We start from the raw sequence: 16842 nt of genomic DNA on the forward strand, positions 1-16842 counted from the left end.
GCCTCTGATGAGGTCAGCACGCAAATGCGCACTGACGTCATCAGATGCCTTGGGGGGTGAAAGGGGCAGGGGTGGAAAGGGAAGAGATTCCCCTTCCATTCCTGCCCAGGGGACGGGGGTTCACGGCTCCCGGGGGAAGCACTAGCGCTTCCCCCGAGGGCCCCTATCTGGATGTAACAGTTTCGTCCTGGGCACCCGAGCGGTGCTGCCCAGGACGTAACCATTGCGTCTAGGGCACCCGAAGGGTTAATCCTTATTGGACTAATTGTAAACATACAATTCTCTGTCCAATGACAGGGTGGGAAGTTCTTTAGGGGATTTTAACTTAGCCTGACTGCACAGAGAAGGAGAGTTCTTATTCTATTCAGTTTGAGAAGCTGAACGGTTCCTGATGAATTATTTCTACCTTTGATTTTCTTGTTTAAGTCTTCTAATGCTGAATGCTGACCCCTTAGAAACTGATTCTTAAAGCGTTCAGATAGCTTAGAGCCCTGTCTCAGTACCATTCCCTTTCACTACCCGTTGCTGACGCTGACTGAACTGATGTCCAACTGAGGAAGATAATCGCAGCTTGCCGATCCATATGAGGAGAGGTATAACAAAATGCTATTGTTTTTGTTGTAGGTTTGTTCTTTGTTTCTAGGTACCAACCGTTACTTTGATAGAGCCATGGTTAGATGTTTTCCAAATTAACTTTGACTAAGTTGATTTGCATGAAGTCCAAACATGCTATTCTAATCTGAAGGTTAGTTAGGGAGACCCAGAGAATGTTAACAAATTATTAATATCAATTGATGTTGCTTATTTTCTGAACCTAGATGTATGCTATTTTTATTTCGCAGTTGTTCTTGCTACTGATTTGTACTGTGACTCTCAAATCTTTAGTGATCAATGAGCTAGCTAAATTTAGATTCTTTAGAAGATTTGGTCAACTGGTGTTTTTCGTATATGTTTATCAGTTGGTTTTGAGATTAATTTACGTGACATTAGGATTGTTAACCCTTCTGTGCCTTGGACAAGGTGATCTCCTCCAAGGCACCGGTTCCCAGCACCGGGGATTTTTTTTTTGCGCCAATGTCACGCAAGGGGAGCGACCCCGTAGGCAAGAGTCGCTCCCGGGGCGGGGGGGAGGGGGGTTGGAGGGGCAGGGGGTCAAATTAATTTTAGGCCACCTCTAGGCGCCAGGGCTAAAAAAAAAAATTGTGTTTTTTTTGTGTTGTCTTTTGTTTTTTTAGAGATGGTGAGCGACCCATTAGGCAAGGGTCGCTCCCCTGGGGGGCAAATTGTATTTAGACCATTTCTGCCCCCCTTTGGGTCAGATCGGTCAAGTTTTGTTAGGAAACCAATTAGGCACCAAGGATTGGTGTGTGTGTATGCATGTGTTTTCTTTAGGGAGGCAGCCCCCTTCGGTAAGGGTCACTCCCCATGGGAGCACATTACTGTTGGCCATATCTGCCCCCCTTTGGGGGCAGATGGGCCTATTTTTGGAAGGCCCATCTGCCCAAGGGGGGGCAGAAGGCCCACCAGAGGCCAAGGAAGTTTTTTTTTTTTCCAAAAATAAGAGGGTGGGAGTATTGCCATACCCCCACCCCAAATAAATGGGGCCAAAGTTGTTCTGCCCACTAGTGGGCAGATGGGGCAATTACCCCTGATCCACACCCGGGGGGGGGCAGAAAGTCTACTAGATGCCAGGGAATTTTTTTTAAAAACAAAAAATATTGGGGTGGTGGCTAACAACTAGTATGGGCCTGGTTACGCCCCCCACCTCAACTGAAGGGGGTTACAGTCTTTCAGCTCTCTCCTTCTCTAAAACATCTTATCCCACAGCAAGCAAGAAGGCATTTGATTATTTTGGGTTTTAGTTTTACATTTGCGCCATGAGAACTTGGCTTACTCTCAAAATCGTCCCATTTGGAATGGTGAGGGCTGCACTTTATGGACTTTGGGACGCTGCCATGTAGAAAAATCCACAAGACCTAGACACATCTGAAAACTAAACATCTGGGTGATTCCAGACTGGTGTGTTTCACATGCACCCGCACCATTTTTCTACCCACAATCCCCTGCAAACCTCCAACTTTGCTGGAAATCACACATTTTTCCCACGTTTTTGTGATGGAACCTTCCGCAATCTGCAGATATCCACAAAATTCCTACCACCCAGCATTGTCTCATTTATACCGATAAAAATTCTGCTGCACTTGTCAACCTAAAAATGTTTTTTTGCAAACTCCACACAAATGAGGTATCATTTTTACCGGGAGACTGAGGGGAACATTGGGTGGTATGAAATGTGTCTCAATGTGGTGATCCCACACAGAAATGTGGGAAAAAATTGATTTTGTTAGCTAAATTTGAGGTTTGCTTAGGGTTCTGGGTAAGAAAACATTGGGGGATCCACGTCACACCTCACAGGACTCCCTCGGGTGTCTAGTTTTCATAAATGTCTGGGTTTGGTAGGTTTCCCTAGAAGGCTGCTAAGCCCAGGACCAAAAACGCAGACGCCCCCCTGCAAAAACAGGTAGTTTTGTATTTGATAATTTTGATGTGTCCACGTTGTGTTTTGAGCCATTTCCTTTCGTGGGCGCTAGGCCTACCCACACAAGTGAGGTACCATTTTTATCGGGAGACTTGGGGGAACGCTGGGTGGAAGGAAATTCGTGGCTCCTCTCAGATTCCAGAACTTTCTGTCACCGAAATGTGAGGAAAATGTGTTTTTTTAGCCAAATTTTGAGGTTTGCAAAGGATTCTGGGTAACAGAACCTGGTCAGAACCCCACAAGTCACCCCATCTTGGATTCCCGTAGGTCTCTAGTTTTAAAAAATGCACAGGTTTGGTAGGTTTCCCTAGGTGCCGGCTGAGCTAGAGGCCAAAATCTATAGGTAGGCACTTTGCAAAAAACACCTCTGTTTTCTGCCAAAAAATGGGATGTGTCCACGATGTGTTTTGGGGCATTTCCTGTCGCGGGAGCTAGGCCTACTCACACAAGTGAGGTATCATTTTTATCGGGAGACTTGGGGGAATATAGAATAGCAAAACAAGTGTTATTGCCCCTTGTCTTTCTCTACATGTTTTCTTTCCAAATATAAGAGAGTGTGTAAAAAAGACGTCTATTTGAGAAATGCCCTGTAATTCACATGCTAGTATGGGCACCCTGGAATTCAGAGATGTGCAAATAACCACTGCTCCTCAACACCTTATCTTGTGCCCATTTTGGAAATAAATAGGTTTTCTTGATAGCTATTTTTCACTCTTTATATTTCAGCAAATGAATTGCTGTATACCCGGTATAGAATGAAAACCCACTGCAGGGTGTAGCTTATCTATTGGCTCTGGGTACCTAGGGTTCTTGATGAACCTACAAGCCCTATATATCCCCGCAACCAGAAGAGTCCAGCAGACGTAACGGTATATTGCTTTAAATAATCTGACATTGCAGGAAAAAGTTACAGAGTAAAACGTAGAGAAAAATTGCAGTTTTTTTACCTCAATTTCAATATTTTTTTTTCAGTTGTTATTTTCCGTAGGAAACCCTTGTAGGATCTACACAAATTACACCTTGCTGAATTCAGAATTTTGTCTACCTTTCAGAAATGTTTAGGTTTCTGGGATGCAGCATTGGTTTCATGCCCATTTCTGTCACTGACTGGAAGGAGGGTGAAAGCACAATAAATCGTAAAAATGGGGTATGTCCCAGTTAAATGAAAACATTGTGTTGAAGAATTGGGTTTTCTGATTCAAGTCTGCCTGTTCCTGAAAGCTGGGAAGCTGGTGATTTTAGCACCAAAAACTGTTTTTTGATGCCATTTTCAGGGAAAAAACCACAAGCCTTCTTCTGCACCCCTTTTTCCCATTTTTTTTTTAAAAACAAAATTTTCACTGTATTTTGGCTAATTTCTTGGCCTCCTTCAGGGGAACCCACAAAGTCTGGGTACCTGTAGAATCCCTAGGATGTTGGTAAAAAAGGACGCAAATTTGGCGTGGGTAGCTTATGTGGACCAAAAGTTATGAGGGCCTAAGCGAGAACTATTCTGAATAGGCAAAAAAAGGCCTGGCACAGGAGGGGGGGAAAGGCATGGCAGCGAAGGGGTTAATATAGGGAAATAAACTTTCTAACTTTTACATAAAAGTGTGGTTATTCGTGACCTTATGGGACATGGTCTGTGAAGATTACTGACTTCAAAGAATTTGGTGATGATTATTGATTATGATGTTGAAATTGTCGTAAGTTTGAGACTTAGGGTGAAATCACTCTAAGTGTAATGAAAAGGTCCAGTAAAAGATCAAATAAGGACAGACACTCTGACACCATTTGTTAGGAAGGAAACCGATGACGGATAGGTTTAGTATTATCTTTGTTAACATTTTGCGGCAAATAGCCAAATATTAGTCTAAACTCATAATTTGAAATGTCTTCTAAACCAAAGATAAATACAATATAATCGAAGTGCGTCTGTGAAAAGCAAGTGGTCATTGGAAGTGATGTAATGTTACACTGGATATTGTTTCCATTAAGCTGAAGAAGAGGAGTAAAATAAAATAAAATGTTAATCAAAGTTTTCTAGTATTTTCATCTTTTTAGATTTTCGTGTAATCTCATCAGTACATTATTTTTTTAATAGGTCGAAAGTTCAAAAAATTCGACAAAGTGAAAACTGTAAGAAGGATGGATCCCGTTACGTACGGACAGCCCTATGTGATTCCAGTTGAAAACCAGCAAAGCTTAGTAACAAGGATATCGAACACAACCCACGAATTGCACTTTATTCCCCAGTTGCTGAACATTTTACAGAGCATCGAGCCTGAGGTTGTGTATGCAGGTTATGATAATACACAACCCGAAACTCCGAGTGCTTTGCTTACGAGTCTGAACCGACTTTGCGAGAGGCAACTGCTTTGTGTAGTCAAATGGTCTAAATCCCTTCCAGGTAACATATTAGGTTATGTAAATGCTGTTTTACGTGTTTTATGTTATGCCATTCATGCAAGAAATATGAACCACGGCCTCAGGAGTTTCTTTGCCGAAGCGCAATTAAGTACCTTACATTTCCTGAGTCTGAGAGAACCAATGTCCTTATTTCGGAGGACACACTTTGTAATGGCCCTTCTGCCTGCTTCCATGTTGTGCACTATCCAGATGATTTTGGGTCCCCGCTAAAAAGGTTTTGTTCACTACCGTCCATGTTGCAGTATTGTAATTATATGGAATTGCATTCACGTAGCTTTCCTGTCATTGACGAGATACCGAAGTGCATTGCCTGACAGGTAGCACATTACACTGCGGGGGAAGAACTTGGTTGTAAGAATGTTACATTGTAGTGTGGCTGAAGTTGGACGACTTTTGATATCATCTGTGAGTCACCAGAGTGATTATCTTATCCTGTGTCACACTGCCTATGCTAGTAATGGTGCAAAGAGGAGTGAGAGGTAGAAATGGAGCATTTTATATTAATTTATAGAATACACTCCGGAGTTATAATGATGAGTCTCTGTAGAGCTTACCCGGAAGTGAGAGAGAAGCGGTATATGGCATGTACTGCAATTGAGCGCCCAACATAAAAGCCCAGGAGTGAAGAAAAGGTAACTTCTCTGATGCACTGGCTATAGGCAGCCATGGTTATTTATCAGTGCCCTCCAGGAATGACATACTAAAGGCCTGTAATGTGCACAGATTTCAGAAAGGCTTTTTTGATTTCTCTCTTTTTAGCGATGGCATTCTATAACTGTTCTGATTTTGGGCAAACTGATAAATGTGGTTCTATCTTTTTTAGGGAGAAACCAGGTCTTTCTTTCCTTCGTGAGTTATATAAAGGTGTTCTAGTACATATCATGTTTTTTGTGGGAGGCAATTACATAGCTTTGCTTCTTCTACTGCAAAAAGATTTCACCCATGCCTTCTTCATGTGGGAGTGAGGATTGAATGGACTGCTGAGGTGCTAGTTCAGGATCCAGTATTTTCTTCTTAGAGTACCGTAATCTTTTGATTTTTGATTGGACGAGCAATGAGCATTTGCCCCGGGTTGTCCTGTGGATGCAGAGTGCTTTGAAAGCAGACTGTCTGGCTCTAGGGAGCCAGTGAAGAAACTGAAACTCTGCCATGTTCATTTCCAATGGATCAAGGTGTAGTAGCTGACATGCTGCAACATTTCAGATCGTTTGTTTGCGCAGGAAGAAGTCGTGCCCCAAGTTAAAAAGCAACTGCATATTTTATTTAACATGACAAGTGATTGCGTCCTGCAATTTCTACAGCTATCCTAGGTGTGGAAAGGTGTGTTTGAGTGTTCTCATTGTGTAGAAGACACTTCTTACTCGATTCACTTGAAGGATTAAGGAAAGTTTGAAGTGCACGCATGCACTCTGATAAATCTTCCTTTAATGTTGATTCTGTGGACTAGAGTTCCTTTGAACAATGGCTGTAGGTTGGTAGCTTCTTCGTTGATTGCAGGTCAGGATCTATGTCTTGAAATAGTTAGTAGACTTTAAAATGGCTGATCAGCATCCAGTTATCCACGGCAAGGATAGCGAAAGAAAATGGTGACGTTTTGATGATTCTAGCTTCCCAGGTTTTTCCAGTTTTAGGATATATGGGTGTTGTTTGTGAGGATGTATCAGGTTACGTTGTGTGAACTGATCAGCTGTGGTAGGGGCGTAAGTTCGAGGTTGAACAGAAGTGGCAAGATAATTGAGGCTTGCCAGGTTTTTCAAGTCTCAGTAGAAGTTTTGTGACGTTTTAGAAGTCTCAATAGTAGACACTGTTGGTGGGCAGAGTTCAAGGACACTGATAAATCCTGCAGTAGGAGTTCCCCCTACTCCATTTCTTGTTTTGGGAACATTTCTTTATTGGTATTTCGACATCAGTAATGTGCAGTTCCATCATAAGTTATCATAGGCAAACAGATATATAGAAAATAAAATAACATAAAGAATAAGTATCCAGCACTTATGTGCTGCCCCAGTATCATCAGAAGGTATCACAGTAGTGTAGAAAACATTAAGGCAAAGCATAGTTATGAGTGTATCATCAATCATCACTGTTGAATTATCTCTTCTTGTGTACATAAAAGATACATTATCTGCTTGTCCATGGGACAGGATGCTTCATAAATCTACTTGTCCTGTGAAAACATCCACCTGTCCCTTTGGTGCCATGCAGTGAGGTGACACATTATGGCAGCCACCTCTTTATTTAAGAGCTCAGTTAACAGCTTCTCTGATTATGTCAGGGATTCTTTTTTAGCAGGGTTTTGATGCCAGCAATTCTCTGATTTAGCCACCTTTCCACAGATCTACACACTGGGGCTGGAAGTAGAGGGAAGCAGTTGTTCCCAGGTGGGAATGCCAATTTGAGTCTGTACAAACCTAAAAACCTGCATGCTTAAGGATTTTCCCTAGCTTTTCTGTAATCTTTTCACATCAATCAATCAATCATGATTTGTAAAGCACAGTAAATCATCCAACAGGGTTTCCAGACACTTGCAGGTCCCGAAGGCTCATTCGAACAGCCAGGTCTTGAGGGCTCTTCAGAATCACGGAAGGGAGAAAAGGGTTCAGAGTTGATTGGGGAGGCAGCACACAAAAAACAGCAGAAAAAGAAAGGAGAAGGCAGTAAAAACTAGGGAAAAGCATGGAGAAGGCACACAAAAAACAGAAGGAAAAGCAAAGAGAAAGCAGTGAGAATGAGGGAAAAGCAAGGCAAAGCATGTACTAGACAGGAGCAAGAGCGGTGCAGCAGAAGGGAAATGGGGCATGTTATATTAATTTAGAGAATCCAATCACCAGTGACTGGTCTGAGGTGTAATGATGAGTCTCTGTAGAGTCTACCCAGGAGTAAAAGAGAAGTGGCATATGGCATGTACTGTATATGAGTAGCCAACATAAAAGTCGAGGAGTGCAGAAAAGGTAACTTCTATGATGCTCTGGATAGTGGCAGCCATGTTTAGTTATCAAGGCCCTCTAGAAATGACAGAAAAAAAGCCTGTTATGTGCACAGACTTCAGACATAGTTTTGTGATTACTCTCTTTTTAGCTATGGCATTCTATACCAGTTCCGATTTTGGGCAAAGTGATAAATGTTGTTCTATCCTTTTTAGGGAGAAACCAGGTCTTTCTTTCCTTTGTGAATTATAGATGGTCTAGTACATTTCTTGTCTTTTCTGGGAGGCAGTCCGTAGCTTTGCTTCTTCCTTTGTGAAAGAGATTTCACCCATGTCTTCTTCATGAGGGAAGCGTGGGAAGAGCTGAGCCTGAGACTTGCTCAATGTGGTTGCATTGTGTCCTCTATTAAGTAGGTCCTGGGAGGGGCGAAGGGCGCTAGGAGGCGGTGGACAGAGCTACTGGGAGGTAGGAAATGACAGGTAGCATGCAGGAGTGGCAATGAGAGACACATATGGGAGAAAGCAGCGAAAATGAGGGAAAAACTAGTAGAAGGCACACAAAAACAGAGGGAAAAAGCAAGTAGAAAGCAGTGCAAATGAGGGAAAAGTAAGGAGAAAGGACACAAAAACAGGGAAAATCAAGGAGAAAGCACACAAGAAATGGGGGAAAAGCAGGGCGAAGTGAAAACAAGGCAAAATCAAGGAGGAGGCACACAAAAAATGGGGAAATGCAGGGAGGAAGCAGTGAAAATGAGGAAAAAGCAAGGAGAAAAAAATGGGGGGAAAAGCAAGGAGAATGCAGTAAGAACAAAGGAAAAGCAAGAAGAAACACAAAAAGGGCATAAAAAGCAAGGAGAAAATAGTGAAAATGAATTAAAAGCAAGGAAGGAGAAGGCACCCAAAAATGGGGAGAGCAAGGAGAAAGCCGTGAAAATGAGGGAAGAGCAAGGAGAAGGCATAGAAATGGTGGAAAAAACAAGGAGAAAGCAGTGAGAATGAGGGATAAGCAAAGAAAAGGCACACAAAAAGGGGGAAAAGCAAGGAGAAAGCAGTAAAAATGAGGCGAGGTAAGGAGAAAGCACACAAAAACAGGGAAAAACAATGAGAAAACTGTGAAAAAGAGGGAAAATCAATGAGGAGGCAGACAAAACATGGGGGGGCAGGGAGAAAGCAGTGAAAACGAGGGAAAAGCAAGGAGAAGACAACAAATTTGGGGAAAGCAAGGAGAAAGCAGTGAAAACAATGGAAAAATAAGGACAAGGAACACAAAAATGGCATAAAAGCAAGGAGAAAGCAGTGAAAATGAGGGAAAAGCAAAGAGAAGGCACAAAAAAACAGGGGAAAGGCAAGAAGAAAGCAGTAAAAATGAGGGAAAATCAAGGAGAAGGCACACAAAAAACAGGGAGGAGAAGCAAGGAGAAAGCAGTGAAAATGAGGGGAAAGCAAGGAGAAAGCATAAAAAATGGGGCAGGCAAAACGAGGAGAAAGTAAAAACAAGGCAGAAGTAAGAAGGCACACATAAAAGGGGAAAACCATGGAGAAAGCAGTGAAAACTAAGGAAAAATAAGGTAAAAGGATACAAAAAATATGCAAAAAGCAAGGAGAAAGCAGTGAAAACAAAGGAAAAGTAAGGTGAAACAATACAAAAAAATGCGAAAAGCAAGGTGAAAGCAGTAAAAACAATCGAAAATCAAGGCGAAGGCACGAAAAATGGGTAACAGCAGGGAGAAAGCAGTGAAAAGGAGGGAAAAGCAAGGGGAAGACACAAAAATGGGGGGAAGCAAGGAGAATGCAGTGAGAACAAGGGAAAAGCAAGGGGAACAAAAACAAAAAACAGCATAAAAAGCAAGGAGAAAGCAGTAAAAATGAGGGAAAAGCATAGAGAAGGGTCAAAAAAATGGGAAGAAGCTAGGAGAAAGCAGTGAAAATGAGTGATAAGCAAGGAGATGGCATTCAAAAAATGGGGGATAAAGCAAGGAGAAGACAGGAGCAAGAACTATACAGCGGCATGGAGAGAGCTGGGCCTGGGACAACATTAAGAAAGTTTAGAAATCAACTCCTGGCAAAGACAAAAGTAAAACTGCTTCCAGGACGGGAAAAATGGAGTTGGAGGGAACAAGAACTTGCAAATGCTCAGCATATTTTCACTTAAGCAAATCTACTCGTGTATTTGCTTGTGCTAAAATGCAATTCACAAACATTTCCTATGTGTACACTTTCCATGCCGTCTTCTGTAAATTCTTGTGAATTCATAAAAGTTATTAATCTGCACTAATACAAGGACATGTACCATGAGTGCACTTTTGTGACTTTCTGTAAGAGCAGAGCCCCTAATTAGGTCAGCTGTTGACCAAGACCTTTTGTTTTTATTAAAATGTTGTCTGTCTATTCATCTATCTATCTATCTATCTATCTATCTATCTATCTATCTATCTATCTATCTATCTATCTATCTATCTATCTATCTATCTATCTATCTATCTATCTATCTATCTATCTATCTATCTATCTCTCTATCTGTCCATTATCTGACTTTCATAGTGAGTGGCAGCTCTCTGCTCTTTCACAAAGTGAATATTGGCACACAAAGTATTTTCCTTCACTGTCAGAGACTACTGCGGCAATGTGTGCTTTTCCAGACCCAAAAATATTTTAGCTTTTAGCGGATGTTTTTATTATAATGATGAGGGCCCGGAAGCTTACAGCATTAACGTTTTACAAAAACCATATCAAAACAAGACACGCATTGGCAAACCAAAAGGCTGACCACCAATGCCAGACCTATTGGAGTTTCCATTGTTTGTTTAATTTCATGTTTCCCATAATCTTGTTGAAACTGGTTTTACACTAATTTTCCATTATGAATATTTTTTGAAACTACTAACAATTATCAAACATATTTTTCTAAATAATTCTTCAAACAAATGATGCCTCAAATGTTCACAGTTTAGCAAAATGTTTTCTTTTCTGGTAACATTTTTTGTGAACATTTTAGTTTGAAAGCATGGAATCATATATCCTGCTTTTAGGTTTCTGTAAGTATTTACATCTAATCAGAGAACATATTCAGAACATTATATGTATTCTCATATTATTAATTTTGGTCAATATGTGTACACATTTGTATACTGAAACCAGCCAGTATTGGAATCCGAGATTAGATTTTTTCGTTAGAGCGCTCACCCTAATAATAGAAGCTTTGCATTAATGAACCATAAATACAAGTTCAAACAGCATGAGCATATGGATACAAATCATAACATACTTCATACATCAACACAATACTGTGCTGCAGATTCATAACGTTTTACAGTGAACTGGTAGCCAAAGGGCTTGTGCAGCAGGGGTTCGGGCCTACTTGTCCCAAGAACAAAATACCCATGAAACCTGTTGTCTTTGACCCCATACAATATGTCTTGGGCTTAGGTTATATGAATTTGACACCCCGCTACTGTCTACTAGTAGATGAGAAGTACCAATGAAATCCTTCATGAACGGTAGAGTGCATCACTTAGAATGGTTCAATGTGCCTCTTTTTCCTGTTGATCTCCTATTACAGTGTGTTGTCAGTGCCACTGTCTCAACCTACTGTCTAGATATGGGGAAAGGCCATTGGCATTAGAATAAGTTACAGTTCCTTAAGGTGTAAGAAAGCCCCCCAAGGTATCCTCAAATAGGTGCAATTGATATTGGAGCTTATAAACTCATCTTTCACATTTGATGTGTGGGTATGTGTGGTGAGCGTCAATGACGTGGGATACATATTTTGGCCACGAAGAGGGCCATCGATATCCATCTATGCAAGTGGGAAGTTGTGTCGTCGACTTCCAGAAAGACATGCAAAAAGGCTTAGTTTTGCATAGTCTTTCGAAGGTTTAGGGCTAGTATTTCCAAATGGAGCGCCAGCAGTATGTTATGAAATAGCAAAACCACAGTTTATGGTGTAGGTCACAGCTATCAACTTTACATTGCCAACAGGCATCATTTGGGCTTACACGTGGAACACAACCAACTATGTAAGATCTTAAGTGTAGTGTATTTCAGTCACGCTTCTTGAAGTGAGGGGTTATGATAGTCAGTGGTTTCTTTCCAGACTGCTTCTGAGTAAGCAATTCGTAACCTGTCCTGCCAATAAGTCTTAGATACCAGTCATGTTCGATAGGAGTATTTGTTGATAATAAGAATCCAGTAGAGGTTGGAAACAGTACCCTTACAGAGACCACACTTCCTCAAGCAACTTAAGACAGGTGATTCAGGCAAGCACGTATGGTCCCGCCCTAGCCTGCTCCACACAATGTCTAATTTGCCAATACCACTACTGTTGAGAAGGGGGGAAGGCAAAGTCCAACTGAGGCTGAGCAAAATGGCAAAAAGTGTCCTCACTAAGAACATCTCCAATAGCCTCAGTCCCCCTGCTTTCCCACACTGACCACTTGACCATATGACGGCCGGTACAAAGGACCTGATTAGAATGGAGTGGCACATCTTTATGGAGAATGCTGTCTATACCTAAAAGTAAGTACTGTTCTTTTGATGTCTTCAATATTGCTTTGAGTGTTGGGTTGGCAGGCAATGTGGTGACTTTAAGGATGTGGTGTCATAAAGGAGTCCTAGGCCCATTGGAGAATTTGCTATTGTGTGCTTTCAGGGACCCATAAGAGATGGTTATCAGCGGGTGCTAAAAAAATAAGGCAGTTGAGAGAGATGGTGGCCGAGGTAGTGTGTATATATAAATCTGGAAGCCGTAGGCCTGCGGCATTTGTTTCCGGATGCAGTCTTGAAGGCTTGAAACAAGGATTCCTGACTGCCCAAATAAACAGCTTAGTGTGCCTGTTTAGAACGTGGAGCATATGCATGGGAATCACAAGGGGTACATGTTGAAGACATAACTGAAGTTGGGTGCCAACACCATTTTTACCATCTGGATTCTACCCAAAAAGAAGAATTGCAGAGCTGACCAACATGTGAAATCGACGTCCAAACTAGACAGCTGGGTTTGCATAACGTTAGCTATCATGCCATCAAGACCCTTGTTAATCAGGATAGCCAGATATTGTAATCCTGAGGTCTTCCATCTGAAGTCATAGGAATGAGGTGTGGGTCCACGATTGTGGGCCTTTAACGGTAGCGCCTAGGTTTTCATCTAGTTGATCATATAAATGGAGAAAATGGAGAAAGCGTCAACCATAAAAATAAGATGAGGAGCAGAGGACTTCAGGTTGCTCAGTACCAGTAAAATGTAATCCTCATAAAGCAGAAGTTTACAGGTGCATGCGGGTGTTTAATGCCTTGAAAATGTATAGCATGACAGATGGCAGCCGATACAAGTTCTATGGCCAGCAGCAATACTGGGGGGATAATAGGAAGCCTTGTATAGTCCCTCTAGGGATCAAGAATGTCTGTGAGACATATTATCCGCAATCAGTCTGGGCAGTGGGGGAAGTATAAAGCCAGCAAACCTTTATTAGAAAGACAGGACCTATTCTCACCCTGCTCATTGTCAGGCATGATTGGGGATACCTCCAGCCTCTAATGTGCATTTACAGAGAAAGTCTAGGAAGGGGTGGGTCAAGAGAAATAAATCTATCCTTAAAAAAGTCTAATGTACACAAGAGAGGAAAGTATATTCTCTGGCTTGAAGGTGTGTGAAACACCATGGGTCTTGTAGAACAGTTTGTAACTCTGCTTGGTCCAGGGCATTAGCTCTTTCTAGAGGTTCTCGATGGTTCAAGAAGGGATCCAGCACTCAATTCCAGTCACCCGCCCATTAGTACCTTAATATTACCAAACTCTGTCAAGAATCTGGATGGTGAGGAATAAAAAGCCAGCTCTATTATGGTTGGGGGCATAAATGGAACCCGGTATCACGTTCTGGTTGAGCGTTTTAAATTTTACAAAGACATAGTGGCCTAGTGGATATGTCCATTTGTTCAAAATTGTGTGTGGGACAGATTTATGGAAGAGTATAGCAACTATCCACCTCTACGGGGATGAAGGAGTATTGGAGGAGTGGTCAGAGGATGTAGAGGCAGTCTGGAGAAGGCTCACCTAATAACCCTACCCACCCAGTCACTCCTCAATTTACTGGGTTCTAGAGAGAATGCATGCAATTCCTGTAGCAGGGTTACGTCAGGGGGTTTCAAAGCAATGCATTAAAGCTTTTTCTGATGCTTAATATATTGTGTAAGGCTGTTAACAGAAATTATATTGGGGAATTTTGGCTGTATGGGAGGTGATATTGATCAAGAACAAGGCTGTCCTAATGTGGTGAATCAAGAGGAAATCGACCTATTGGGTTAGAGTAGTCAGTGGTCGGGAAGTGGGCAAGTATGTGGACATGTGTAGGATATTACAGAAGGCTTTGTGAAAGTAGTACAGTTCTGTTAGAAAATGTGACAGATGTTTCCAATCTAGCATAAAGTGGTGCTGTAGTGTGATGATAAGTGATGTCCTCAGAGGGTACAAAACAAAGCTTTATGTAACAAACACTAAAATATAATAGAAACTACTTAATGCAGGTGAGGGATCATCCCAGCCTTCCTCCTTCCTGGTACCCTCATGCATAGCTACATACAGGTAACAGTCCAATCCCGTCTCAAGAACAATGAAGGACAAATCAAAGCATCAGAGCAAGTAAATAGCACAAAAAGTCTGAGATGCCAAATGTTTATACACATACTTGGGGAACATCCTGGGGTTAAACTTTGCCAACTAGTATACAAAAAGGAACAAATATTGATAGGGAGCATAGCAGAGGTTACGAGGTAGATCTTACCAAGTAGGTCCACTGTTGAGTGTCCAGGTTCTCCAAAAGAGTATCAAGGAGACCAGTAGGTTCAGGGTTTTATGGGTGTTCTGGATTTGTCACAGCCTCTGGCAGCAGGACCCCTTTCATCCGTAGGTGCCCACCCCTCCCATCACTAAAGCACAGTGCCTAGTCTATGATGCTCAGAGAAGGCAGCATCCAAAGTGGGGTCTGGACTTTGAGAAGTAATTGGTAATGTCCCCCTGTAGTGTGGTCATCAGTGATCGACTGAGAGTTGTCCATGTCAGTCCTGGTCTTAGAGAATTAGTATTGTTTGAGATTGTCTGGGTCGTCAATTTCCCTATATTTGTCATTAATAGTGACTAGCATTGTGCGGGTTCTGGCAGACCATAGCGGATGTTAAGTTACCACAAGATTGGACCTTGTTCTGTTTCACCACCGTGTCATGAGAGAAGTCTGCTGGGATGTAGATTTGGGCGGCCTATATAAGAAAGTTCCATTATGGCAATTAGCTGAAGAGATGAGTTGACAGGTTTGTTGATGACCAAAGAACCAAGCGGTAATTGGGTTGGGACTGATGCATCGCATGTTGCCCTTGACACTTACCCTATGCTCTCTTTGATTCTTTAAAGGGGGTGTGAAAGTGAGGTCAGTTATTTCTGAAAGAAATGTAACTAAGAGTCCATCTAAATCCGACCCCTCGCTCTTCCGGAATACTAAGGAACTGAATGTTGTTTCTACCACTCCGGTCTTCGATCACCATCAGCTTTGTGCGTAAATGCCACACTTCACTGCCAACATCAGGGTTGTTTTCCAGGACAGTCAGATGGTCTTCACTTACTTCCACTTTACCAACATTGGTGTTACGTGTGTATTGAAAGTGCCAAGGTCAGACCAAAGGGATTTAAGCTCAAGAGCTGTAGATTTAGTATTTGTGCATAGAGTCCATGGTGAATTTAATATTTGATGTTTTCCTCATTATGATCTCCAAAGAGATGTTGGTCATGGCTGGTGCAGAATGTCACCTTTCTAGCCACCATGTCTGTGAAGAAGAGTGGGCTGGTTGATTTTTCTTTAGACATCCAGGAGAGCAACAAGTCTAGGATCAAGAAGAGAGGAGGTGTACTGGATTGAGATTGCAGTTGTATATAGGAGAAGCAGGATGGCATGTGTGCTGGGTTGAGGGAATCACTCACCTTGTGGCGAGAATACATCAGGTAAAGACTGCCAAGTACTCAAATGGCTTCATGAGGACACCAAGTGACAAGCAGTGTCATCAGTATCATCAGTTACTCTAGTAACATCTCCCCTCTGTTTTTGCAAGTGAGGGCTGAACTAGAGCCACAAGTTAGTGAAGGGCCACTGATGGTGGTAGACCTTGCTGCAGACACAAAATGCAGATATCAAACAAGGCCTTGATCCAGTGAGAGTGGGACGACTATGGAAACAACAGTCCAATCCTCAGCTGATCTACGCTGGGGCGGAGGACATAGTATGTGGAAACCAGAGCAGGAGATGGGTGAAGCAGTGGGCAGGCACCTCGTGGAAAGAAACAGCCATCACAGGAGGCCATTAGCAGGTTTCTTCCTCCAGTATGTTCAGCGCTTATTGCCCGAGTGCACTATGCTGGATCTGCTGCACCAGGCCAGGTCCACCAAAGAGCCAGGAAAGAGTTGAGCCCCGCAAGACTGCATCAGTGTTGCTCAGGGCACACTGCATCATTGGATTGGGAGTCAGAGGCCAGCAGTCTGATGTCTCGCCTCAACCTTCTGGACAGAAAGGAGTCCAGGATCAGCAGAGGATGTGAAATAAGGGCAAGGTGGCTCATGAGCTTGAATGGGAGCCTGACAACTTTGTCAGGGTTGGACTCCTACCCCATCCACTACTCCATTTCTGTCCATCATCATTTTTAGATCATCCCAGTTAGATATCAGAGCGGAGTAGATGCCTCAGTCATGGTGCAAACCTGCTTGACGGTTATAATTTTTTATTAAAGAAGGTAGTTCTTTCAATTAGTTGTTATAAGAATGAGACAATTGAGATTGTTAGACAGTTGGCAATTTGTGATGAATCCAGGTTATGTTTTCATGAGCAGTCTGATAACAAAAATCCAGAGTTCCAATGTGAATATTCTGGAAGCTAAGGAGTATGTTGAGTATGTCAGTATGTTGAGTATGTGAGAGCTGTATGAAGAAAACAAGA

At 42.2% G+C, this 16842-nt stretch overlaps 1 protein-coding gene across 1 annotated transcript in view; it reads left to right on the forward strand.

Annotated features, from left to right (window-relative positions):
• Positions 1-16842, forward strand: part of PGR (progesterone receptor) — a 999103-nt gene that overhangs the window by 677968 nt on the left and 304293 nt on the right. The window contains exon 4 of the mRNA XM_069202382.1: positions 4623-4928. Coding sequence (XP_069058483.1) covers positions 4623-4928 — 306 coding nt within the window. The remainder of the gene's footprint in view (positions 1-4622; positions 4929-16842) is intronic.

This window comes from Pleurodeles waltl, chromosome 8 (assembly GCF_031143425.1).
Source record: "Pleurodeles waltl isolate 20211129_DDA chromosome 8, aPleWal1.hap1.20221129, whole genome shotgun sequence".
In the NCBI taxonomy this organism is placed as follows: domain Eukaryota; kingdom Metazoa; phylum Chordata; class Amphibia; order Caudata; family Salamandridae; genus Pleurodeles; species Pleurodeles waltl.